Source organism: Rattus norvegicus, chromosome 14 (genome assembly GCF_021556685.1).
Source record: "Rattus norvegicus strain SHRSP/BbbUtx chromosome 14, alternate assembly SHRSP_T2T, whole genome shotgun sequence".
Lineage (NCBI taxonomy): Eukaryota > Metazoa > Chordata > Mammalia > Rodentia > Muridae > Rattus > Rattus norvegicus.
In genome coordinates, this window is record NC_141547.1 from 62,280,701 (window position 1) to 62,308,598 (window position 27,898).

Below are 27,898 nucleotides of genomic sequence, written 5' to 3' on the forward strand. Positions count from 1 at the left end.
TTCCACAGACTTCCAAAGGAACCTGCTTCATCACCCAGACAGACCCCTTTGAAGGCATTTTTTGACTTAAATCATCCCTCTTAGAACATACTAATTTTATTTTCAGGCTTGGCTCTAAAGGCAACAGTGCACACAATATATCCACCGCCTTTTAGGGACCTCTGTTTGGAAAACATTTCTTCTCAAGATTAGATTGAAAATGTGTACTTTCTCTCTCCCTAGCTTCTGTTAGCCACAGAGATTCTTTGCAGGGAAATGCCTAATGTCTCCATGTGTGTTGGGGATCTTTCTCTGTGGTATATTCTGATGTGTCTGAAGCTCATCCTCAGAAGGGTCTCACTGCATGGACCTTCCCCAGTGTTAGGCTTCCAGTCCTTCAACTGGACTAGGCAATGGATTACAAGATTCCTCTAGTCCCTGCCCACCGAAAGAGAAGACTAAAACATGCAACAGGGACTGGGAAGAAAAGTGTCAATAGGCATGATGACCTAGGTTTAATCCCCAGAACCCATGTACAATGCTGGGTAGTGTGGCACCACACCCACAACATAGGTGTGTGTGTGTGTGTGTGTGTGTGTGTGTGTGAGAGAGAGAGAGAGAGAGAGAGAGAGAGAGAGAGAGAGAGAGAGTGTGTGTGTGTGTGTGTGTGTGTAAGACCCTTGATCTTACTGGCTAGTCAGTCTAGTTGAATTGGTGATTTCAGTGAGAGACCATGTCTCAAAAGAAAAGGAAGGAAGGATGAGAGAGAGAGAGAGAGAGAGAGAGAGAGAGAGAGAGAGAGAGAGAGAGAAGCCAGGCATGGTGGTTCACACCTTCAATACCAAGAAGAGGCAGGCAGATCTCTGTGAGTTTAAGGCCAGCCTGGTCTACAGAGTGAGTTCCAGGACAGTCAGAGCTACACGGAGAAACTGTCTCCAAAACAAAGTAAACCAATAGAAAGGAATAAAGGAAGACTGTTGATACTGATCTACACACACACACACACACACACACACACACACACACACACAAATATAACAACCAGGAAGAGATCGGGGTCTACCTACCTCATGGGTGGGATGTTAGCCTTTGTGCTGAAGCAGGATAGTGCTGGATGACCCCTCCACTCATCCAAACTATGCTGAGCCAGGCTCTAAGCTGAAAGTGAGGCAGAGAAGGTGGTAGGGCCTTGGAGCAAGGCAGCATTAATGAGCTAACCATCATCGAAATGTTTTAGTGTTTCAGCAGCCAGTAGGCATGGCAGCTCTACAGCAGCCAGTGTTCTCTCAGAGGCTTGTAACATGTAGTTTGGTTAGTAAAACCCCCACTGGTGTGTTGGGGGGAGCTCCAGTTTGAGTCAGAGCTGGGTCTCTTATTAGCTACACCAATTTTCATCAAGACGTTGACATTTTTCTTCTCTCCAAATGAAGGGATTTGCACCATTTGATAGCCAGGGCTTCTTGCTCCTTTAAAATTTGAAGAAACAAAACAAAAAAATAGTTCAGAAGAATTTTAAACATGCATTGCCTTTATAGCAGTGTGTGCATGTGTGTGTGCATGTGTGTGTGTGTGTGTGTGTGTGTGTGTGTGTGTAAATGTTGTTTCTCATTCTTCAACCACATCTCATACAAGAAGAATCAAAGAAATAGAATTGAGGGAAGGATTTGAAAGGATTATTTGTCTTAGGTAGCTTGGTGCACATTCTAGAATTATAAAAGAGTGTTGGGAAAAAGAGAGACAGACTTGAATTCTAACTTGGATATAGTTATATGTGTTCATTTATTCACCAATATGTATGAACGCCTATCAAGAAGCGGCCACTGTTCCAGGCTCTGAGAATGGAAGGGAAGGAAAGAAGGAGGGAAGGAAGGAAGGTCCCTACTTTCATGGACCATGTAGAGACCATTGGATATGTCACTAAATGTGTCCCAACTGACCTGTAAGTGTTTCGATGGTAGATGATACTATCACTCTCTAGTCTAGAATTATGATAGATATCACTCATCAATGACAAATGATTCTTGCAGATGACAGATTTGTTTAGGATTTTTTAACTTCTCTCTGTGTGTATGATGTATGTATATATGTGTATGCAAGTACGATCACATGTATGTGTACATGGAGGCCAAAGAAGGGCACAGGGTATCCTCCTTTATTGCTTTCTGCCATATTCCTTTGAGATTGGGTCTTTTCCTGAACCCAGAGTTTGAATTTTGGGATTAGGCAGGTAGCCAAAATCTCCAATGATAATCAATGCTGGGATTTATAGACATGCACAAGACCATGGCTGGCTTGTTACATGGTTACCTCAAAGTGATTCCAGGTCTCCTGGTGGGCTAGCAAGGACTCTTAACCACTGAACTATCCTTCCAACCCTGGGAGTTTTAAACTTTTGACAGTGTAGAATAATACCTACACAACCATTGTGGTTCCCATCTTTAGTACAGTATTAGGGAATCATATGAGCCAACACTTCATGGTAAGGTAAGTTTTCTGAAAGATTATTTTATTCAACTTTAGGCTAATGTGCACACTTAAGCACATTTTAGGTAGCTAGGCCAAGCAATAATTATCTGTAGATTAGGGTATAAAGTTCCTTTTTTTGTATTTAATTTTTACTATTGAAATTGTTTGGGATATAATCCCATCATAAGTGGAGGAACATTTGTCTGATATTCTCAGTAGCCACTGTCAGCTAATGGACAAGCCCACATGCTCTCCTGTCTTAGATGGAGTCCAAACTGTCATTCTTGCTAATTAGTTTTAATTGCAAAGGACGCATAAGATGATACAGAGGGAAAACACAACAGAACTATTAAAGCTAGAGTTGCATTTAATTTTATTGGACACCAAGACTGTGTACATTTGCAAAGTTATTTTAGACGTTTTGGTTGAGAGTTCTCTTTCCACAGTCCTTGGCTGTGGGGCACTTTGATCCCAGGGTGAGCAAACCTCTTTCTCAGAGCTTTGTTTTCCTAGTGTTTTGTTTCCTTATGTGCTTCGGGCTTCCTGGCACAAATGTGGCTGTCTGGCCTTTTCTGCTTTTCTCAACACATAGAAGCCAAGTGAAGGTTGAGCTCAAATCAATTATTTTTGATAAACTATCCAGAGTCTCAGGACCTCTTTGCAGTATTTCCATTGACAACTTCCGTCTCCATGCTCATAACAGAGCAGCAAGTCCTGTGTTCCCAGATGGAGCTGAAGTTCATTTCATGATTTAGATGCTTCGAAGGAACTGGCTTGCTTAATCCTATTAAATAAATATATATACAAGGGCTGGAGACTCTAAAAACTGCTTTTGAGATTTTCAGATCATATTAAACTCAAGGTACTTCTACACCTACAACAGTTTCTCATTCCTCTTTGGGAAATGAGCTGAGCTGATTAGTGTCCCAGGCTGAGAACACCTGTAATATATACCGATACTCTATGTTTGACGACTTACGGAAGCCAACTCGTCTCTCCAAGAGTCCAAGGAAGAGTAGGCTGTTTCTACCATTGAATTATGGATGTTTAAATCCAGGAGAATTTTAGGAAAGAGGAAGGCATGGCTATTCCTAGGCCAAGTGAATATGGAGAATAGTAATATATACTTAGCCTTCAGGAAAGCAGTGGTTGTCAGATAAAGCACTGGAGAGCCTGGTTTTCCCTGTGCAATTTGTCAAGGACATACCGGTGCTCTAGAGCCCCATGTTTGTGAAGAAATGCAGAGGTGAAAGTTCTGATGTCCTACTTGATCATTTGTCATAAAGATTACTGCTAGGACCTTTGAAAGGTGCTTATCACACTGTCTGGCATACAGCATTGTTAGTTACTATGTTGGCACGGTTTGTGCCTCTGTTTCCCAGTCTGTACACTTGTCATAATGAGGATTCAACAGGGTAACACATGTGTGGTGTGTACAGCAGCGACTGCACTATCAAGAGTTCTGTCAAAGCCTTCCCTAACATTAAAGGGGTGTATGCAAGGTGGTTACGAACCCAAAAGCTGGACATGTAACGAAGTGTGCTTGCCTTCCTTGTACAAGACCCTGGGCCCATCTTGGAAATGGATGGATGGATGGATGGATTGATGGATGGATGGATGGATGGATGGATGGATGATGGATGGATGGATGGATAATGAATGATGGATGGATAATGGATAATGGATGGGTGGATGGATGATGGCTGATGGATGGATGGCTGATGGCTGATGGATGGATGGATAATGGATGATGGATGGGTGGATGGCTGATGGCTGATGGATGGATGGATGATGGCTGATGGATGGATGGATAATGGCTGATGGATGGATGGATGGATGGATGGATGCCAGAATTTAAACCTAAAAACCTATCCTTTAAAGCTTCTGAACTTTGTGAATTTAACCCTGGACTTCTCCACAGAATGGGACTGATAACAAGACCTTTTCTTCTAAGACTGTAATGAGAATGAATGGGGACAGTCTTACTGACGTGCCTAGCATGGTGGTTCCTGGCTCCGATTCTGTGTTCTGCGAGTGCTTGTTCATAGTTTTAGGCTGCTGCTTTAACCATTTGGCTGGAACCGAGGGTGCCAGGAAGGGTGTGAGTTGGGAAGGGGTGCTTCTCTGGAGAGAACTGAAGGTGGCTTCTGTGATGTTTGCAGATGCAGTTCCCCTCCTCAGCTTTCCCTATGCTTCCAGTGGAGAAAACACAGGCATCGTAAAGAAGCTCCCAAAGTTCCAGAACCGAGAACTAGAGGCCACCCGAAGCCAGCGCGTGGACTACCCCATGTAAGAGTGGGCCGGTCAAGGGCTGGTGGGGTGGGTGTATCTGGCCACCTGGCAGGCTAGGGGAGAATCCCTTCCAAGGTTTTCTGCACACATGCTTAAAGAGAATCGGAGAACCAGGAAACTTTAATGTTAGGTGGAAATCATTTCTGCACATGGGAGTCTTCTATTTTCCTTCATCATTTTAGGCAGCAAGGTATTGAAGCTTAGGTCTGCTGGGGCTTCAGGTGCAGCCATCCACAGCCAGCATAGATTGTAGTCATGGCCTTGGCCCATTCGGTCCTGGAAGATTGGATGATCTGCTAGAATACTCAGGGCCTCTGATCTCCTCCATTGATTTCAGCAGAATCCACATCTATTTTTCCTTCTGCTGAGCTGAAGATCCTGGAAATGGCTCCTCGCTCACCTCCGATCAGATGGATTTAGCCGAGTGATTTAATTCTTCCTGTGCTGCTGGCGGTAGAAAGATCTTGAGTCACTCGGCGAGCGTATGTTCTCGCTAAGCTTCCTTGTAATAACTTATCTTCATGAGCTTGCTCAGCTGGGTGGGTCAGGAGGGAAGTCTGTGACACCATCTGTTTGCATAATGTGACACTGACTTCAAGGCCAGCTTACAAAGCCCAGAATATTCTGAAAGAGTTCTTTGGCTGCATCCTCCAAAGAATTGAGGGTCACCGCCACCTTAACCCAGGCTTCAAATTAGCTATTGGGGTAAGTGGAAAAAGAGGATGCATTTGTTTAATATCGAGTCGTGTGTCAGACGCCAAACACCCTGATTCCCTGTCTCTGAAGTATTGGTCTCTAGCACAGCACACAGCCTACTAGTGTTCGGCAAGTATTTCCTGAGTGACTGATGTGTCACGTATCTTCCTAAAACTGTCCTAGTTGTGCTGGCTGCTGTTATCCTCGTTCCTTAAGTCACAGATGTATAATTTTTCCCCTTGTGTGCATGGGCGTGTATTTTGTTTGTGTGCAGGTAGATACAAGTGTGCATGTGTTTGGAGGCCAGAGGTCAACCTTCAGCTGTCCAAGTTGAGTTGCCCAACATGATTTTGAGGCAGGGTTTCTTACTTTCATGGAACTTGCCAACTAGACTAGGCTGGCCAGTGAGCCCCCAGGGATTCTCCTGCCTCTGCCTCTCCAGTGCTGGGATTACAAGCAAGTATTCTTGGCTTGCTTGGCTATCAGGTCGTTGTGTTTCTAGGCAAGCCCTTTACCCACTGAGCCGTCTACTCTGCCATAGTGTCGTTGTCGTCGTCATCGTCCTCCTCCTCCCCCTTCCTCCGCCCTCCCCCCTCCTCCTCCTCCCCCCCTCCTCTTCTTCTTTTCCCCTCCCCAAACTGAAATAGCCCAGTGCAGGACTGGAATAATTAAGTGAATTGTATCGTATTAGTTGGCTGGAATTGGGCTGCAGCACCCAAGCATGAGAGTTAGAGTGATACATTTGTGTCCACGTGTCATGTGGGGATGCCATTTGCAGAGTGTTACATTTAGGGCTTTTTATCTTTGAAAGAAACAAAATTGCTCAAAAAGCCCTAATTATGTTTTTCCCCCCTTCTAATCACAGATATTAGAATAGCTCCTTATCACATCACCTCTTATTAAAATCCATATTTTTATTCACTGTCTTGCTTTATCAGCCTCAATCAAGAATTCAGATTGCTGGCACGTGAGCGTCTCAGAGAGCACCACTTCCACCCTGCTCCCCACCCCAAACGTCTGGGCGCAAGGTAGAACATCAGCGATTCCATACAAAGGAGCTTAACTCCTATCTTTGCAGTTACTATAACTACCTCTTTTGTCTCAAAATCTCAGGCTTTGCAAGCTGATCTCCCATGATGAACACTAAGGCAAACCCACCCCTTCGTTAGAGAGAAAGCAATTTACTTGGTCATTGTTAACTGTAATTACCTGTTCTTGGATGATATCAATCTGCGGAATTTTCTTCTGCCTCCCTCCTTTAGGGTCACCATTTCACTGTGGCTTTATTTACTCCATTATTGCGAGGCCAGCCTCTGTGGAATTCTGTACTTTGTTGATTCTAATGAGATGTACGGCACGCCTTCTGTTTTTCTTACGGAAGACGGTGAGTATAAACAGAGGCTGGGAATGATCTTGTACTTTCCTTACACTCTTTCTCCTGGCAGAAGCATCTGTGTGGGATAAGGAAGCAATTGCCAGTGCCACAGTCCTAGGAGGGTTAAAATGTGCTTTATTTTGCAAGCAGCCAATGGTGATTGTATGGGTATTGTAATTATGGCACTTAGATGTGTAACCCAATAAAACAGGAGTGGGAAAGAGAGGCGTTCCTTCCATTAACACACACACACACACACACACACACACACACACACAGAGACACGTTGATTATTTTGGGTAGACTCAGCCTTACTAAAAATGATTCTGGAATTATGACAACTGTACAAAGTTGGGAGAAATAAACTGGAGGGAGACAGATGAATTTTGAGTTCAGGTTGTTACAGAAAGGTGTCTTTGTTCTCTTTTCATTTGGAAATAGAAATTGAAACTAGAAACTGGGTGTTGTTTATGCAGACAAGACCATAGGGAATCAACCATGAGCTTCGGATTAAGTCTTTTCTCTCTCCTTAAGGGCTCAGAATAAACACCACATTTACAAAGAAATGTATGTCCAAATGCATTTTGGAGTATGGCTCATTTTGTTTTGTTTTGCTTTTCCCTGTGCTCACTCTCTCTCTCTCTCTCCCTCCCTCCCTCCCTCTCTCCCCCTCCCTCCCAACTTTCTTTCCCTCTCTCCCCCCTCCCTCTCTTTCTCTCTATCTTTCTTTCCTTCCCTCCTTCCTTCCTCTTTTTCCTTTCCTTCTTTCCTTCCCAATCAAGGACTCCCTGTGTAAGAAGAGGGGAACTTACTGTGTAAGGCCAACTAGTCTGGGACTGGGACTCCTGCCTCAGCCTCTCGTGCTAGGATTACAAGGGTTCAGCAGACCTGGCTTGGGGGGATGTGGTTTAGTCTCGTAACTTCTTGAAAGGGTTATTGAGAAAGAACTGCCTCTTCATACACCATGAAGTGTTCCCCGATCCCATGACCTCTCATTTTTTTTTTCATTGTAGGCAGTTTGCATATTCAAATGCATCTCATCAAAGGAGAAGACCTGGCTGTAAAAACAAAATTCACCCTCCCTTTGAAGGAGTGGTGCCGACTGGACATCTCTTTCAATGGAGGCCAGGTATCTGCGTTTTCTCTGCCTGGAGTCCTGGGGGCATCTCTTTGGAGCTAAACATTGTTTCAAAGGCAAAGGAGCCACAAAACCTGGGAGGGAATTTGGCAAACGATGAGCCCTTTACAATTACACACTTGCTAAATCGAACTTTATAGAAGGAAGTTTAAATCATAAGACTCTCATCCCATTTAATTAACTTTTAAAGTGCTTCTTTCCCCACTCTGTGGTGAATGAGTAAATAATATAGCCAGCTCTGTAGCCACAATTATCTGAGTTATTCAGTCCTTCTCCCCGAGGGAGATAGGTTTTGTGCACCTAAGTATCAAAATCACATCGGCCACAATTTACATGGCCTTATGAGATCTAAAACTTTTTTTTAAGGGAATTTATTGGTTAGTTCAGCCTGGAAATGATTTGACTGCTTTTGGCAGTTGAAACAATTGCTTATGCTTGGCACTAAATACACTCGTAATAACCAACACATATAAGTGATGATTGTGGCGGGAGGGAGGGTCTTTATCTATTCTGTACATAAAACATCGCTCATAGCTCTTTCAAACCCTCCATAACAGAGGTTTTTATAGACTGTGGGAAATCTGTTGTTGTAATTGAAGATGATTCCATTTCTCCATCGATGCGATGCCAGCATGCTAGCTTTTTCTGGTTACTTTATTTTCTCATCAGCTTTTCTTATTGATTTGTGATTTCCCCGGAACAAAACTGGAGGAGGCGTTTTGTTTGTCTCGTGCATCACATAACGTATGGCCCTCCCTCGTGCTTAAGGTTCCCACCATTCTGAGTACTGAAGAGAATAAAAAAATTAATCAGGTCAGCTCTTGCCACCTTCCCGAGAGGACCGCGTAAGATGCTAGCTGGGAATTTTTGTATGTTACTTCTTTCTCCTTAGAACATCTTCAGTAACATAGCTGAGGTCCACGTCCCCCATGCCCATGTGTGTGAGGCACACGCTGTGTCACCAAGACAGGCATCACATCACCAGAGCAGATTCATAGATCTGATTCTGCACCTGCTGTATATGTATGGCACCAGGCACCAGGCTCCAGTTACTTATAGGCTATTTATGGAAGTAACATTAAGCACGTGAAGAGAAGTCATAAGGCAAGCTTAATTGCCAAATGATTCATATTGATTTCTAGAAGGAAGACAGCGTTCCATGCTGGGATGCTCAGGGAAGCGTTCGTGTACAAGGCTTTTATGTTTGGGCAGAATTTAAATGGAGAGAAAGGAGCAGGGATTTCTGCTATGATTGGGAAGTTCACAGATAAGCCAAGTGGACTGGTGTTACAGACTCTCCGGAGACAAAAAAGTTAGTTCCTCATCGTTTTGAAAGCTCTCGCTGGCATCCAGTGGGAGCCCTCTTGCTGCATTCCACCACAGTACGGGCATCACTAGATGATGGCCAGAGAGAACATTCTGCCTGAGGTCTCTCTCTCTCTTCTTCTTAATTTTTTATTACATCGATAGACATATACTTGGTTTAGTATGTACATATGATATGTACATGTGAGTGCAGGAATTCTCATGCCACAATTATTACATGGAGGTCAGAAGACAACCTTTGGGAGTCAAGTCTTTCCTTCTACCTCGTAGAATGAAACTCAAGTCTTGAGCCTTGGTAGATCTACCTTCACCCATTCGGCCATCTTTTAGGTCTTCTCAGGTAGCTGCTAATCCCATCAAAGGGACCCATCCTCATGGCTTCATATAATATGAACCCAGAGTTTTCACCTCCAAATTCCATAAACATATACATTTAGGAATTAACTTTCCGGTATATAAATTTGAGAAGCATAGAAAACTAATAAAGTTATGTCTTTGGAGCTAAATGTGAACTTCAATTTGGACTTTAGCTTGCAAGGCCGTAGAGAATCATAGTGTGAACAACTGAAGAATACAGGCCCTTAGGTAGAGAGAAGAGCTGCATAGTGTTGTGGTGCAATGAAGCCACAGAGAAGTAAAAAGAGCAAAAAGGTGGGAAAAAACCCAGGGCTCCCTGGTATGTGTGTGTGCGTGCGTGCGTCTGTGTGCGTGCGTCTGTGTGCGTGCGTCTCTCTCTCTGTGTGTGTGTGTGTGTGTGTGTGTGTGTGTACGTGTGTGTATACTCTTTTCCCAGTGGGTTTCAGTTACTTCCTGACTGGCCTTTCTTGCTGCCTCCTCTGGACCCCTTCATGTACATAGGTTTAAACCTCTGGTGGGATTGCCATACTTACTGCTCTGGTCCAGTGGATCAGCCACTTAAAGTGGTTGTTAAGAGAGACAACTAGTTGGGTTCTTTTTGCTTCTCACATGCCCTGTGACTGGTAGGGGTGGTTTCATTTGAAGGTTGATCTCTAAGTCTTTGAGACTCTAAAAAGGTCAGGATACATTTTAAACACTTCCTGTGGAAGTGTCTGAGAAAAAGTGTCCCCGTTAGTCTCAGGGGCCCACACAGTAGTCCTAGATCTAAAAGGAACCTACTTGAGACAACACATAGCGTCACGAGCAGAACATCGTTCTCACACCGAAATGAGGGTGATGACTCTTGTTGCTTACAGGGGAGGTGGGTTCAACAAGCAGCGAAGAACATAGAGCACCAGACTTCTCTCCCCTTCCTCACCCCCGCCATGGCGCTAGTAAAATCAGTAAAACTTCTACGCCTACTGTACTGTCAGGTGTACTTGTCTTCTTCACAAGAAGTTCAGAAGCACAGATGGACACATTCAGAGCACAGACAGACAGACACATCCAGTCAACCTCTGGCTTGAAGTCTGGAGCATAAAACCCACTGGCAGAAATTGCATTGTAGATATTTTTAGACACAGCATCCAGTCATTTGGGGAGAGCTAAATTTATTAAGGCTTAAAATATACACAGGGCTAGTAAACTGTTAATTTTATTTTTGTAGAAATTAATCAGGAGAAGGACAAGCACATTTCATGAGTAATTTATACCAAAGATTGTATATATTTGTAGCATGGGGTGTGCTGCCTTACCTGACCTTATATTTCTCTCCCGATGTAGATAATGGTCACTGCCAGCATTGGATGGGACTTGAAAAGCTACCATAATCAGACCATTAGGTAAGTGTCATTTTCGTCCACAAGTAGTCTGTTGTAGGGCTAAGGAGTCTTCACACTGTAACTTTCAACCCTAAGACTATTCTGCACACAGCATTCAGCCTTTCCAAGCCAGGCTGTTGTTGTTGCTGCTTTTATTTTGTCCTTGGTTTTTACATCTTATTTCCCACCAGCCCCCTCACGTGTCTGTGCACCACACATACATGTATACAGATACTATGGTGTACATGTCGAGGTCAGCCATGTTGTACATGCAGAAGTCAGCCACCATATACATGTGGAGGTCAGAGGTCAATGACCTTCAGGAGTTGGTTCTCCCTTCCCACCATGTAAGTCCCAGGGATCAAACTCAAGTTGTCAGGCTTGGTAGCCAATGCCAGAACCCACCAAACAATCTCTGGGTCCAAGCTAGGCTCTGAATTTTTATCTTTTAACAAGCATCCATTCTTCCTGCAAGTATATATGTATATTTATTTGGTACTAAGCAAGGGAAAGTAGCCAATCCTTTTTCCAAATCTCACCGTAAATTCTTCCTTCGTGGCACTTCGTAATTTATTTTCTTTGAGAATTATCTTCTACGAAGGATCCTAAAGAAAATAAATCTAAGTATTAATGTTGCTCATTGAGAATGGCTGGAAAGTTTGGTGTAGTGTAGAGCATAAAAGGAGACAGTCTTCATATTTATGTTCATAATCTAGATTTGAAATGTGCACAGCTATTGATACCGCCACAGCTTTTCATCCCTCTGCAACGGTCTCCATAGCATTTGCAGAAGCTGAGAACTGGGGCCCTTGCCTTGTGCTTTGTTGGTTTCTAATTTGTTCCTACACCCGCATGTAATAGTGGGTTTTATAGGGTCAAGCACAGACAGCCTTCATTAGGTATTTGGGAAACCCCATCAGAGCTGGATACCCAGATTCCCTCAGGAACAGGCTACTGAGGAAACCAGAACAGAGAGGGAGTGGGGTGGGAAGAGAAACCATACACTTCTTCAACCTTGTTCACATGTAAAGCTCACTGGTTTCTAGTAGGCTCCAGGAGTTTAGAGCAATTCTTGTTTTTTGTTTGTTTTTGTGGTGAGTGTGTGTGTGTGTGTGTGTGTGTGTGTGTGTGTGTGTGTGTGTGTGTATTAAAGGGTTAGGGTTTTCTAGAAAGGCTAAGGATGTATCATTGCCTAGCTGCCACGAGGTAAGAGTAAGTCCATAGTTATATGGAAGCATAGAGAGTGAAATCATAGAGGATGAAGGCTAGGAATGAAGCAGAAGTCTTAACGTGTGCCAAAATTGGAAGCACCCAACACAGGCAGGTTTTCTTTATGGAAGTTGCTATTGAGACTAGATCAAGGGACAGAGAAGCTCGACAGGATCTGAGGCTCCTTTGGAAATCTGTTCTGTGCAGTAAGCCCTAGATATTAAAAGTCTCAAGATCCTCTCCAGCCCCGCCCATCCCGGTCCCAGGGCATTTTTAACAACTGGTTAGATTGCGAAGGTGCCCTTTCATTTCTCACAGGAGGGCTTCCTTTTCTATAAAATCCCAAATCCCAGAGGCCCACACAAGTGAATATAGCTGGTCACAGTGTGAGGGAGTGAGGGGTGGCATTCCAAGACGAGACATCATACGAGTGACAGCAGCTCAATGCTGGCGTGGCCAGAGCCCAGTACCAAAACCCAGAGTTGCTGTGGCAACAGAACTTCATCTTGTCCATTCTCCAGCACCTGTGGTGTTAGCAAGACCACATGCTAGGAGAAGCAGCCAGGACATTCCTCTAGGTCCTGGTGTGATGTCCCTGTGTGGCTGCCCCTATACAGTGTCTCTTTTGGATAAAGCTGGTCTTGTGGGTTGGGAGCCCTTACTGGTGATGGTGGGGTGGGAGGCAACTCAAGAGTGATAAGAAAACGACGTTTTGATTCAATATTTTAAAAAAAATGAATGCAAAAAAAATCATCTATGAACAGGTCTCAGACCCTGTAAAGACAGAATCAGTATGAACATGGACTGATCGGCAGGTTTGTACCAGTTCCATATCCCCGGTAGAGCATCCGACACGTCATACCGACTCATATTCGCCCCAGCCCTGCGTGTTCTTCACTGCCATCTCTGGGATCTCAACCAGAGCCCTCCTGTTACAGTGATGCCAGCCAGGGAAGTGAACAGCATCACGTTACAGGCTTCCCGGTTGTGAATATTGTGAGGACACCTTGCTAGCTCTCTTGTCCATTCTTGAAATGGAAATGTGGTATTGGCTTTATGAAGGGTTGGGGACAGTGTCACAGGAACAGAAATTAAGTGTTCAGCAACTTGGGCTGGCACAAGTAAGCGACAGGAATACCTTCAGGTTACATCCATCTGTCCATGTATCTATCTGTCTGTCCATCACATATTTATTGAGCATATTTCATATTCCAGACACAGGATTTGATTCTAGGGTTGGGAGAAGATTTAAAAAAAAAAAAGGAATGCAGTCTCTACTTCCAGGAAATTGGGGGAAAATCCGATAAAGGAGAATTGTTTGGTAGAACAATGAATTCACAAATAAATTTAAATTTACAGGCTATCAGAAATGATAGAAGAAAAAAAAACAGATAAAGTGGCTTGAGAGACTCAGAACTTAGATTAGGTCCTGAGGAATTTACCCCAGACAAACACTATGAGCAGAGGCGAAGGGTCCTCGAGTCTCTTCTTGAAACTGCAAGCCTGGCTATCTCCTAATTCTGAACAGGGCTTATCCAACAACATCAGTCAATCTTCTGGGCTCCGGTGCTCTCCGTAATAAACCAGGGCCCTATATGTCCAGATAAGAGAAAAGACAGTTTGCCAGAGTGTCTGGGGTTTTCCAAAGAGACTAGTCGGAGCTCTGGAAGAGTCTAAGTCAGCTTTCATGTCAGGGAAATTGATGACCATCAAACCATGCACATCACAGGGTTGTCTTACAATCTTGTGCAAACACTGAGCATTTCAGAAGAGAAAAATATAGGAACATGACATAGAGATGTAGATGGAGACCAAGACAGTTGTATCTACTGATGGTTGATAATGATGACAGTTTAAAAATTACTGGGCAGTGACATAGAGAACAAGTTCTCTATGTTTCTTGGGGGAGGGAAGAACTGGGGAAAGCAAGAGCCCTTATCTTAAGCATTGTGTACTAACTAAAAGTCATACAGTGGTTCCCCATTACCCAGTTCACTTTCCATGATTTTCTTATGCACAGTCAGCAGAGGCCCAAAACTATTAAATGGAAAATTGCAGAAGTAAGCATCGTGTATATTTTAAAGTGCATGCTGTGATGATGTCTTTTGTACTGTGCATTGTCCTTGTGTATCCACGAAGTGGGTGTTACCTGCCCGTTACGTAGCTGTGTCTTCAGTTATCTTGCCAAGACACCAGCGTTCATTCCATTCTCTCTCCACTTTAACATTCCCCAAAGCACAAGAGTAGTGGTGCTGGAAATTGAGACTCCCAGAGGAGCTGTTAGATGCTTCTCCAACATATCACCTCACTCACAGAGAGGGTGAGCACAGCCCTGAAAGATACTTCAAGGGTATGCAAAAGATAGCACATTTGCATACAATCATCATAGTATGCGGCCCAAAGTGCTCTACTTTGTCTATTGTCACTGCTCGCCCTTTACTGAGTGGACTTTATTGATTAAAGCTGATCATTGATGTGGAGATACAGGGGCAGGAAGCCAGCATAGGTAGAGTTTGGAGCAATACAAGGTTTCAGTCATCCACAGGAGTTTGGGGGCTGCACCCCCTGAGTGATTAAGGACTATGAACGGGGACTGCTGTATAAATTTGCATCAAGCTTTCGAGACAGGGCCTTCCCTTTGCTCTGAAAATTGGAATGCTGTTCTCTCTCTCTCTCTCTCTCTCTCTCTCTCTCTCTCTCTCTCTCTCTCTCGTAATAAACACACACAATTTGTTTTCTCCCTTCCCAAACAGGAGGAAAGAAAGAAACACTTATGAAACAGTTTCAGCCCCAAGCTCTTCCAGATTTCTTTCATCTTTAATAGTTGTTTATTATAATTCCACTACTAAAATAACTTTCCTTTATTGAACCTACTCAAAGTAGTAACGAATTTGCATACGGGTGTGGGTTTTGGTTTTTGTCTGTCTGTCTGTCTGTCTGTCTCTCTCCCTCTCTGTGTGTGTGTGTGTGTGTGTGTGTGTGTGTGTGTGTGTGTGTGTGTGCCTGTGCTACTAGAGACTGAATATATAGGGTCTTGCATGCCAGGTCCACGCTCTCCCACTGAACAACTTTGTTGTTTTATTTTGAGGCTGACTCTCAGGATGTTGTCTAGGACAGCTTTGAATTTTTGGTCCCTCTGACTCATGTTTCTGAGTAGCCGGACTTACAGACCCAGCTTAACTTGCTCTATGATAGAAGGAACTGTCTTTCCCCCTAGTTCTATTTTAATTGATTGCATATTGAGGTCCATGGCAGGATTACAATGAACACGGAGTTGGCAGTATTTTGTCCGAGGAATGAACACATGTGTGTCTCACATGGTAGGAGTAGAAGTCCAGCGGGGAGGTGGGTATTCACACCTATAGCCAACAGTCATGGCCTCTGCCATGTGCCTGGCACTGTCTTAAGTACTTTATGTATTAACTGCTGAGGAGCCACAAATCTAAAACCTAAATGCTCAAAGTCTGGCAATGTCTGAGGGCCATGTCAGATTTTAAAGCCTTTTAGACTTCTGATTTCAGAGAATTGGGGGTTTCTAAGTTTGCTGATTCCGGATGTTCAAACAATTGTCTATGCACACACTGCAATATCCCGAGTCCTCTGAAATATGCAACCTTTTGAAGCATTTTGATCATTCAACTGGTAGTCCAGTCAACCCTCACCACAGCGCAATAAATAGACATGGTTATTTTCACATTTAAAAGGAAGGGGAAGGGATGAGGGTTCCAGAGAGCCTCTACTAGGGAGCACCCCCAGCGTACTGTGAGCACCAAGAGAGTTGCAGAGAACTGGGGACCTCGACAAGCTGAGTCAGGATAAAGCTTCTCATCCATTCAGCACCAAGCACTCACATGAGAGTTAGAACATTCCAGGGTCCTGAGAAACAGGGTCTGTTCTGTAATCAGAGTTACTAACTTGGTGGTCTCTCTTGATAAAAAGGAAGGAGAGAGGGAGGGGGAAGAAGAGGAAGGGGAGGGAGGGGATGGGAGCAAAGGTGGATGGAAGAAGGGAGAGAAAGAGAGACAGAGAGACAGAGAGGGAGATTCTGAAAAGATAAAAACAGGAGTGGAAGGAAGGCCTTCTCTTCCATCAGTGTTGCATGTGCCTAAGTGGATTTATTTCTTGAGAAAGTGGTTCACATTCACACACGCTCATGCGCACACTCGCGCAGTCGCACACACACACACACACACAGACATACACACACGCACACACACGCACACTCGTGCGCGCGCGCCCCAATCCCCACCCTCCCCAGCCTCCTCCCTGACCAGGTATTCCTGCTAGAGAACAGGGTCTTGCTCAGAGGCAGTCAGACCATCACTGTCCTGGAATAACCCCGGGCTGCCTGGCTTCCCGGAGCCACCTGTCAGGAGCTTGCTGTCCCCTGGCTTCTGGCTTCTTCAGCTCCCTGGCTTCTGGCAGCCTGCCTGTCATTTTGTTCTCTCTTCTTGGCTTTTCCATCTGCCCTCTCTGCCCATGGCTCTCTCCCCTCTTTGGCTGGCTTCTTACTTGACTTGTCTCAAGTTTTACCTACCCTGCTGCTCACATATGCTCTGGTCACACGGTCACCTAGTCCTAGTTTGGTTTCTAAATAGGTAATGAGTGCACGAGGTTTACCAAGCCAACGCTAAGGAAAAGAAAAATAACAAAAACGAAGATATGGCCAAGCCTCGCCTCCAGCTCTCCTGACTAACTCCAGCCTCTACCTCATGCCCTATGGGGAAATGGTTTCATTAGTTTATTTCAGAGTTTGTGCAAATACAAAAATACCTGCTTACTGTCCCTACACAGATAGAAACTATCCTCTCTCTCTCTCTCTCTCTCTCTCTCTCTCTCTCTCTCTCTCTCTCTTACACACACACACACACACACACACACACACAGAGTTTCACGTGGCTTACACTGGCCTTGGTCTCACAGTAGTTGAGGGTGACCTTGAGTTGTGAGTGAACCACAGAGAGCCAGATTCAAGAGGGCTTTGGACCCTGAGGTAATTCACTGTATCCAAGACACACATCCTAACATTCCCACAGAGGACACAGCCGTTCTAGTAGAGGACTCACCCTCCTTCCTCTTCCTCTTGAGCGCTGGGATTTTTGTGGTGCCGGGGTGCAAACCGAGAGCTTTGTGTGTGGACCAACTGAGCAACCTCCCCGGGCCTCCACATCTTCACTTTTAAACTTAGCAGCACATTCCTTTTCTCAGGTCTACCCCCTTTTCAATTTACATAGTAAAGAAAGTTGTGCCCGAGCACCACAGGCTGACTGTCCCTCATGGGGAGACTCCTGAAGTTTTCAGATCTTGAGTATAAAGAACACAGCAAGAAGCACCTTGGTGCCCTTCATATACACCAACTGTTTGGTCCCTGTCTCCTTCCCTGCAATATGGGCACAGGCACGTCACATGCTGCTGGCCTCTTGTATCTGGCCATGACCTTTGGCCTTGCCGCGATGCCTCCTCCTCAATGAATTTAACTTCCCATTCTTATCAATCAGTCTAAATTCTAAGTTTCCCCTTAACCTGCCTTCTGTCTACTCAATAAAACAACTTTTCCTTGTAAAGCAAAATATTAAAGGAAAATAATTCCCAATATTTCTCCCAATTCTAAACAGTATCACTAACAGACGTTAGGTGTTTGTTTACCTGGGACCACAGTACATCAAATCCTAACAGTTCATTATGTAGGAAACTATCATTTTACAAAGGACAATAGTCTTTAGGGCTTAGCTTGTTGGGACAAGTTCACACAGCGGCTGACTGGCAGAGCCAGGATGTAGCCCAGGTCCACCTGACCCAGCAGTGGGCTCATCTGCAAACCAGACTGAGAGGCAACTTGAGTTAGGTCAAAGGGTCTGGGGATGTCCACGCAGAGTCTCTTTTACGATAACCAGGTCCCAGTCCCCGGGGCTGCCTCAACCCTCTGTGTTCCTCTCCAGCTTCCATGAAGATTTCTATTACAATGACACAGCTGGATACTTCGTTGTTGGAGGGAGCAGGTATGTGGCAGGCATCGAAGGGTTTTTTGGACCAGTGAAATACTATCGCCTCCGCAGCCTACACCCCGCACAGGTGAGCCGTGGGGATCGAGAAACTTGCCAGGAGTGTGTGTGACAGTGGGCCACTGAGAGCAAGGAACACAGTGTAAACAAAAGATTTACCCAAGCGGACTGAGCCATGCGTGGGCTCAGCCACCAAGCATAATTAATATTGAGGCTTCCCCTGAGCCAGCCCAATAATAGATTTCTGTTACCGTGCGGTTCATTTAGTACTCATAAAATGAGAACCATTTACTTCCTCTGTTTTAATAACTACTAGCTTAATTATAGAGTAGATTTTTATCAGGCGGTTGCCTATCCAGTGATTAAGCTAATGAAAGGAGAGAATCTTAGTTATTTGGTAAAGCTTCTCTTCTACGCTATTATTTAAAGTATCAGAAGAAACTACACCCCAGCAAATTAAAGCCCTGTGCCAGCCAATCTTTCACTCATTTTCCCAGAAGCCCTGCCTCAGCTCATGCTGGGATGGGTGGACCACAGAGAGCCAGATTCAAGAGGGCTTTGGACCCCGAAGTAATTCACTGTATCCAAGACACACATCCTAACACGCCCACAGAGGGCACAGCCATTCTAGTAGAGGACTCACAGCCCCCTACCATGCAGCCTCTGAACAGTGTCTTCTCATCTCTGCTAAGGAGATAGAGGACCCCACCAGATGCCTGAGAGGGAATTGTCCTCTCTTTCCCTTGACCCCGTGGAGTCCAGGCAAAGACACAACAACAAATAGGAAGCCTGACTCCCTCGCTCCCTCCGTCTCCCCCTCCCTCCCTTTGAGATAGCTAGGAAAGGAAAAATTCATGTATCTACTTCTGCACTAAGTGCTTCAGAGTCCCTACTGCAGATCAGACCTGGAGCTGAGAGGAGAAGCAAGAAAGATGGGTGAGGCTGAGCTTCAAACATTTCACTGTTGTGGCATGTAGTGGTGGTGCACACTGGTAATGCCAGTGGTCAGCAAGTCGAGGCAAAGATCAAGAGCTCAAGATCAAGTTGTATGCCAGTCTGGGATACAGGAGACCCTGTCTCGAAAAAACAAAATAAAAATATTTCTTGGTCCTGGAGCTCAAACACCGCCAAGCTTTCTCTCAGCTTTAGACTCTTTCCTTTCTTAAAAATATTTTTTAGATTTTGAGACAGGTTTTTACTAAGTTGTCCTGGCTAGCCTTGAACTCACCCTGGAGTTAAGGCACGCTTTGAACTTTTGATTTTCTGGCCTTAGGCTACTGACTAGCTGTGATGACAGATGGATGTCAACAGACCCAGCTTTAAAGGATGTTTTGAAGATACTCTAATTAATATAACGAACAACAAACAGATATACATATATGTATTTATCTATGAAACTAAAAATAATTTCACTAAGACTGCCTCCTCTTCCTTCTCCTCTAGTGTGCTCTAAAGTTTTGGATCCTTCTATATATTAAAAAAAAAAAAAAAAGAAAAAAGAAAAAAAAGCCAGGACTGGTTACAACCCAGTGAGCCCGTTTCTTGAACCTCTCTTGGGTCCAGACATGCATTTGAAAACAGGGTTAAGTCCCCTGGCCCCAAGGGACTTGCTCTTTGGGACTCCGACCCATTTCTCTTAATAAGTCACATGACATGAGTTGATTCCCACGAGCTCCGGCTCACTGAGGTGCACATGCACATCTGGCCACATGATAAGGTGGTAGGGAATTGTGCTTTGGAACAGAGGCCCATCTTTGGCTCTTGCTGACTGAGGATGCTGCAAGCAGAAGGAAACAGGAGGGCCTCAGGTGGCAGGCACCGCTTGGGTAGAATTAGCATTTGGAAATGGAGATGGATGTAATTTTCTAGGGACTACACATGGAGGGGGACAGGTCTCTACTGATGTGTAAGAAGCTTTGCAGATGAGAAGGTAGCACACACAAGAGGCTGGCAGGCCTCGAATGGATCCTAATGGCATCAGTTTGCTGATCCAGGTGGGGTGGCAGCTGGTGATGCCAAAAGAACCTCAGCCAAGCTGAACACCTCCGTAGGTATGAGCCAGAGGACGTTTGATGACGACTACAGTTCGTGCAATCTCTTACCCTCCTGCAGGTTCTTAATCCCTTCCTTGAGAAGGAACTGGCTGAACAAATCAAGTTATATTATGAGCGTTGCGCCGAGGTCTGGGACATAATATCCTCATATACTGCAACAGTCCAGGCTGGGGGTGAGAGGCGAGAGACATGTAAGTACGGCACTCTGGGGGCATTTTAAGCTCTGCATTTGCATTGACATGTTTAGCTTTGCTCTGGGGCGGACTAAAATAGAAACGTATCCCACGTACCACTCGGCCCAGATTCCAGCAGGATCAGGTGCACCTCAAGGCTTCCAAAGACAGATGGGAGCCACAGTGTGCATTCCGCCTTGATCCTTACCCCCACCCAACCCCCCAAAGCACCAGCAACCGCCATGAACGGAGACTGTTGGAAGCCCCCGCCACACCTGATCTTGTTTAAGAATACAAATGAACCTGGCATGGCATTCTTTCTACCTAGAAGGCATGCCAAAGGGAAGGGAAGGGAAGAAGGGAAGGGAAGGGAAGGGAAGGGAAGGGAAGGGAAGGGAAGGGAAGGGAAGGGAAGGGAAGGCAAGGCAAGGCAAGGCAAGGCAAGGCAAGGCAAGGCAAGGCAAGGCAAGGCATTTGGATAATATAAATTAATCACTAGAAATTATTATACACATCAGTGTATTTTGCCTTGGACCATTACTATCTCTGAACAGTGCCTCTGCTCTCTGGGGCCCTGTTTTATTCTTACATCCTCAGATCAGCTCAGGAAGGCACCAGTAAATTGGGCAGAAGGAATGGCTCTCAAACAGACTGCAGAGCTCACCTGGCCCAGGCTCTCCTTCCTCACCCAGGGTGTGGGCAGAGCTTAGTCCTGTCTTGTCTAGTAGGGTCCCAGCACAGAGTAAGCACTTAGTAAAGTTTTCTGTGCTCTAGATCTCCACGTTTGATTCGGTAACACCACAGTTAGTCACATATGTTCCTTCTGGAAGAGAAATCCCTGTGGGGCGTTTGTCATCCGCAAGAGCTAGTTCAGCATCTCGATCTTGCCTTGCTTATCTCATGCCCCCTCCCCCAAGTGGAACTCCCAGTTCCAGGCTAGGGAAGGAGAGGCCATAGATGTACCTAAGCCATGCGGGGCTGACAGGGTCACATAGTGGTCTGAGTGGGTGGCAGGTGCTCAACCCCCTGCAGTTCTCTTCAGAGGCAGGTTATCACGTGGAGAGGTGGCTAGGTAGGTAAAGGCATCTAAGACCAAGCCTGACAGCCTAAGTTCCCCAGGAGCTGCACTATGGAAGAAAACTGACTTCTCAAAGTTGCCCTTTGATCTCCACCTAAGCCGGGTGGAACACACAGGATCCCCCACCCTAAACAAAAATCTAATTTGAAAATAGTCTTGGGCTAAGGAGATGGCTCAGTTGGTAAAGGATTTGCAAGCATGAAGACTTGAGTCCCATGCCAGGTGCCCATATAAAAATGCTGGCTATGACTTCGCTTTGCTGGAATGCCAGCTCTGGGGAGGTGGAGACTGGTGTTGCTGAGGCTAACCTCACTGACAGCTGACTGGGCTAGCTCCAGGACAGTGAGCAACCACATCTCAAAGGCTCAGTGATGTTTCTGGGAATGATGCACCCCAAAGGTTGTTTGTCCCCCTGCCTCTATATGCAAGTGCATACGTACATGCACACCTACACACGTGTACCCCCTCGCCATGTACATGCAGGTATTAAACATTAAAAAGAAGCCACTGTCCTAATCCCAGCTGCTGCTCTTACCGCTTGCTGAATCACACAGAAACAAAGATGCTGCCAGGAGAGGGGGCAGACACACAGGAATAGTAACGTCCCCTTGATTGTTCACACAGCGCCTGGAGTGAGGCCTTGAGTTGAAAAGCCAGCCCTATATGCCGACCTGTTTGGTGGCATCAGGGAAAGTCTCCTAAAGTCTTCAATTGCCTCGCCTCTCTGGGGGCTTTGGGGCCTTGTTCTTCAACATACATGCCAGCAAAAATGGCCTAGACTATTGGCCTCCTGGGGACAAGTCAGGGGTCAGCTGCTCATTCTGTAGAATTAGTCAACAGCTGTCAGCATCTTTGGCATGTTTCTCTTGGACTTGGCTCCATATGCTGACCCCCAAGGCAGAGGTATCATGGCCAGTTTCAAATCCCCCCGAAAGACCCAAGTCAAATCCAGGAATATTAAGCCTGCTCTCCCATCCCAATTCTCTTTTAGGAAGGACAGCTTTTAGAGGGATAAGATCATTGCCACTCCTGAGCGGGTGATGTCTTCTGCTTTTGTGTAGGTGACTTCCGTAACTCCTACCTGGACCTCAAGCGCAAGTATGGGAGAGCCGAGGTGTGCAGAGCCTTACCCTGGGAGAAGGGGCTGAGAGACAGGCACCCCAGCTTGTTCCAGACTCTGCTGCAGATGGACCTGCTGACCGGTAACTGGGCCTCTGCCTGGGGTTTGGAGCTAGCTAGGAAGGCGCCCTGCTTTTCTGTCTACTCACTCTCTCTCGGTGAATTATGCCTTAATGTTATTTTTAACCCTAGTGTTCTAGTTTAATTTCAGATTTAAATTCTGCCCTTGTGTGTCCACAGCGCTGAATATATCTGTGCGCATTTCCAAAAACTTAAATTTAGGGATCACTCAAGCGATGCTTTATCTAAAGCCAGGGCTGCAAAACGGACAGACCGCCGCCAGAATTGGCCTCCAAATGGAGTTAGTTTGCAAAATACCTTTCTGTGTATTTGAAAAGAATTTCATTATTGGTATCTAAAAACTTTCAGAAAAATGCAAATTTCTAGCTTTACTTGGAAAGAAAAAATATCAAAGACGTAGCTGCTCTGGCCCTCTGTTTCTACAGTCAGTGATCCTGGAGGGGAGGCCTGAGTCCATGCATTTTTCTGTCTGCCCATGGTCCCTCTTCTCTGAGTTTTCACCTCCTGTCATGTACTGTCATGGACGGTTAGATGACGTCTAACCCTTAGGCATTTGAACGTGAGCCTCCTGGTTTGAAGTACACTTCAGTGTCATCTCAGATTCGAAGGTCGTTCTTGGATGCTGATGGCTTCCTCTTAGGCCCAATGCAAGTTGTATTTGTTTAGTTAAGTACACACTGTAGGGCTCCAGGAGATCTTGAAGTCATGCCTCTTAGAAAGAGGAGCTGGTCCCACGGAGCCCGTACTTGTGTCAAGCGATAAAAAGGCTCATTGTGTTCTGGTTGGGGAACCAGCCCTTTGAGTGGAGGAAATTCAAAGATGTCCTCCTGCAAATGGCACTGTCACAGAGCATGGGCTTTCTTTATACGCTGGCCCTGCCCATCCTGGAAGAATTCAAGCTGTACAGGATATTTGATCTCCCGTTCTCTAATATTGACTCACTTGGCTGAGTAAGATGGCAGGAGGTTCCTCCCTCTTGAGTGACAGGCTTAAAAACAAAGACAAGCTGTAAGCCCTTTGAGTAAAAGCCATGGAAGTGGAGGCACAAAGAGAGGAGTGGCTGCTTCTAGACTCAGGTGTCCCAGAAGGGCTTCCAGGAGGAGGTGACATTGAGACTACTTCTGGAGGTATTTGCCAGAGAAGAAAGACAGGAGTGGGTTCTGGAGACAGGGCAGAGGCAAGGAGGAGGGACAGCATGTATGCTAAGGGATGGGAAGCCAGAGATGACCCAGGGTTTAGCCAAAGTTTAATGGCCCACTGGAACCTGTGTGGTTTTTCCTTTCAGGTGTCTGCAACTAGTTGGAGGGCTTCAGGCTGTAGGCAGAGTGTAACCAGAGGGGAATTTCTGATGCTGGCTGACAGCAGTTGGGGAGAAGGAGGTGAGCTAGGAGAGTGTGGAGCAGGGAGGGGATTGCAAAGTCCTGGAAGAAAGGCTGGAGGTCTGAGGAGGACAGAGTGATGGAGACAGAGAAGGTGGCATTGCAGTGTCCACGACTGCTGGGTGATCTGAAGAGTATGTCCCGTGACACCGTGGTCTCTGGAGCTGGGCGAGCTGCTTCCACCTCGGCTAACACTCACTCACTGTGCTCCTAAGCAAGTGCTTGTTTTCGCTGAGCCCTGGTTTCCTCGTCTACACAACGGAATGTGGTGGTAGTGATGGTGTTAAAAAGACCCAAGGAGAAGGAGTGCATGCAGAACTTCCCACCACATCTACTAAAACTCGTGTCTGTGATTTCTAATCACAGTTAAATATAGTTTCACGGTTGGGGAGGAGGATCGAGTCATTTTCACAATACGTTCTTTTTAAAGGAAATACTCTCGATACAAATGTTTTCATGTTATTTTTACAGCTCGAGGTTTTGTTTGTTTGAATCTAGGACTATTTTATTCTCCATGGAAGACTGGAAATAGAATCAAAGGAAAGACTCAAATCATGAGCTTGCAGGACAAGCTAGACCAAGCAAGTCCTGTAGGCCAAGGTCAGGCTGTGGGACTGGTAGAAATGGGGAATGAGTCCCACCGCCTCCAAAGCCACACCTCCACATTAGGACCCACTATGCTAGGCTTGCCCGTCAAATGCAGATTCCAGGCTAAACGAGATCAGCAGGAAGCAATGCCCCCAAGCTCTGTGCCTCTCCACAACCATGGCTTTGGCCTCTTTAGGGCACACAGCCACTGCTTGTCCCCAGTCTCTCAGGGCAGGGGCACTCAGGAGTGGAAAAGAAGGTAAATTTGTGGAGCTAATGCCCCATTCTGCCAGGGGCGTCTACTTTTTTAGGTTGTGTTGGAAGGGCCCAGCGGCTACTGCAGAGGGAGAGCACACATACCGTCAAACTCTTCTCTGCTGGGGTCTATAATAGCATCATCTGGCTAGCCCAAGAGACAGAAAGTGTCATATCTCATACCCAGCTTCCTAACAAGGTTGAGGAAAATGCAGAAAACTTGATCTTGAAAAGTGAAGGCAGAAAATCAGTTTACATATTTAATGGACATTTGCCACGGTCCCTTATCCAAAGAACAGCTGTAAGGCTGCTGTGCCCATGTTCCTGGCTTCTGGAATACCATTTCTGACAAGGTCATTCTGCTGCTAGTGTCTGGCCAGCCCCAGCATGCTCCTCACAACTCATTTGTAGAAAGTGTGTGCTCATTATCTCTGTACTGTCGTCCTGGTACGTCTGACCTCATTGACCGGTAGACAAGATCAGACCTCCCTTCACTATGGTTTGAATGTGGCTTGTCCCCTAAGAGTTCATGTGTCAGAGGCTTGGTCACTAGTGTGGCATTGTGGGAGGAAAGGGAAGGTTTGAGAGGTGGGAGTTGGGGGCTGGAGAAATGCCCGTACAAACATGAGGACCTGAGTTTAAATTCCTAGCACTCAGACGAGGCGATACGTGGCTATAATCCAGGGTCTGGAGAGGCAGAGACAGGAGGATCCAGAAGACTGGCTGGCCACGTAGTCTTCCTGAATCGGTGAGGTCCAGGCTTGGTAAATGTCACAGTCTCAGATTTAAGGCAGAAAAGGAAGAACCTTTGGTTTCCACACATGTGCATACAGGCAAGAAGTAGGCACGAGTTGGAGTGTCTCTCAGACTCTGCAGGCATGGCTCTCAGAAGGGATTATGGCCACTCTCATGGGACCTCTGACCTTTAAAGACGTCGAATTATTGTAAGAGTAAGGCCAGACACAGACTCTCTCCCTAGACTCCTGTTTGGCCCTGTAGAATCTCTTACTTGCACAAGTCCCCATTATGAGATGATCCTCAGGGCCAAGATGACGCAACACTGCTTTAACTTCTACAGATGGGCCTTGAACCAAACCTCTTTTCCAAAAGAGAAAGTACCACACTCCAAGAATTTCACCCACAGTAATACAAAGCACATGAATGCATGCATATTGTGGTATTTCCCACATCTGAGATAAGCTGTGAAAGTGGACTCGAGTGCAGATGCTCCATGCTTGGATCTCTTGTTGTTGAACTGGAATAGACACAAAAGATAAGGCCAAGTGTCGTCCTAACTCATTTCCAATCGTTTATCCCTTTATTCATGAAACAGGTATCGGCCGAATGCCCTCCCTAAGCCGGAACAGAACAAAGAATTAAGAAAGACTGTTAATTTGTTTCTCCGTGTGTGTGACTGGTGTGTCTTTGTGGCTGTTCTTGACAGTGCATGTGTGTGAAGGCCAGAAAACAACTTTGTGAGATGAGATTTTTCCCTCCCACCTTCACATGGACTCTAGGAGCCAACTCCGATCGCCTCACCCCCTGAGCCATCTAGCCTGCCCACGTCTTGATTAGACAAGATGGTTTTATTTTCTTACACTGACAGTTGATTCCAGGGCTAAGCAATCACGCCACCACTGAGTCACATCCCCAGCAAGGCCGTGCTGTAACATGAGTTAGTCTGGCCAAAAGAAAAGATAAGCCACAGGTTCCTTTATGTCCTTAAAGAAATTAATTTGTAGAATTACTATTTCTGGGGTGTGTGTGTGTGTGTGTGTGTGTGTGTGTGTGTGTGTGTGTGTGTGTTGCCTACATATATGTATATCACATGCATGCCTGGGACCGAGGGAGGTTGGAGGAGGGCATTGGATCCCCTGGAACTGAAGCTATGTTCATCTGTGAGCCACCATGTGGTTGCTGGGAATCAAACCCAGGTCCTCTGGAAGAGAACTCGGTGCTCCTAACCACTAAGCCATCTCTCCAGCCTTTGATTTTTCTTTTTTTAAACAAGAGAAGATGAGACCAGACAATGGCACTTCTGATTCCTTATGAGGAATCCTTTTTCCTTGGAAACATCTGTTCCCCTCCAACATTCTGCCCCTGGGCCTGTGCACATACACATTTCAGACTTGAGAGTGATTCCCCACTACACACACTGTGTGACTTCAGCCAGCTCATCAGCTCCCCATTGAAGCCAGCACTTGAAAGCAGAGGTGGAATTTGCAGGGGCGGAGACATGGTGGTTCCATTGGCAAATGAGATGAGCAGAGAGTGGACTGTAGGTCCCCAGCTAGAGGGGTCAGCCGCTGTTTACTCTTTAACTATTTGAGGGCTGTGCCAAAATGTTTAACATAAAAACTGCCATTTTTTTACTATTTCTTTATTGTACAGGTTCAATATTATTAGGAGTATTTGCATGCTATGCATCAGGTCACCAACACGATATCTTGAAAAACTGGTTATATGCTTGTTTTTAAAAAATTTCCATCTGTCTGCCACAGACACTGAAAGCCACCATTCTACTCTCTGTCACTGTGAGCGTCACTATTTCAAATGATCTCTAGAAGTGGAACCATCTAGCTTTTAGTTGTTGGTTCATTGCACTTAACATGATGTCCTCACCCACGGTATAGCATGTGTCAAAATCCCCTTCCTTTTTTAAAGATGAACAGTCTTACGTTGTGTGTCCTGGCCACATTTGACTTACTTACGCATTTGTGCATAAATGAACACTTGGGTCCTCTGCTCCTTGTCTATTTTAAGAGATGCTGCTTTGAACCTGGGAATATAAATGCCTTTGGCCATATTTGCTCTCCATGTTTTGAGGTGTGTATCCACCAGTAGGATTACTGGATCATGTGGAAGTTCTTCTTAGCCTTTTGAGGAACCTCTACCGTTATCACAGTGGCTGTGCCATTTTCTGTCCCTACTAACCGTGCACAATGAATTCAATTCCTCCAATCCTAACCA

The 27,898-nt window shown here is 45.5% G+C and overlaps 1 protein-coding gene across 5 annotated transcripts in view; it reads left to right on the top strand.

Annotated features, from left to right (window-relative positions):
• The window catches only part of Sel1l3 (SEL1L family member 3), a 107,167-nt gene that overhangs the window by 20,386 nt on the left and 58,883 nt on the right, over positions 1-27,898 (top strand). For all 5 annotated transcript variants that reach the window (XR_015636708.1, XR_015636709.1, XR_015636710.1 and 2 more), the window contains 7 exon segments: positions 4,608-4,734; positions 6,696-6,817; positions 7,822-7,937; positions 10,953-11,011; positions 18,139-18,271; positions 20,314-20,446; positions 22,568-22,708. Coding sequence is in view for 2 of the 5 variants with exons in the window: in NM_001427327.1 (NP_001414256.1) it covers positions 4,608-4,734; positions 6,696-6,817; positions 7,822-7,937; positions 10,953-11,011; positions 18,139-18,271; positions 20,314-20,446; positions 22,568-22,708 (831 nt within the window). In the remaining 3 variants the exon portion in view is untranslated.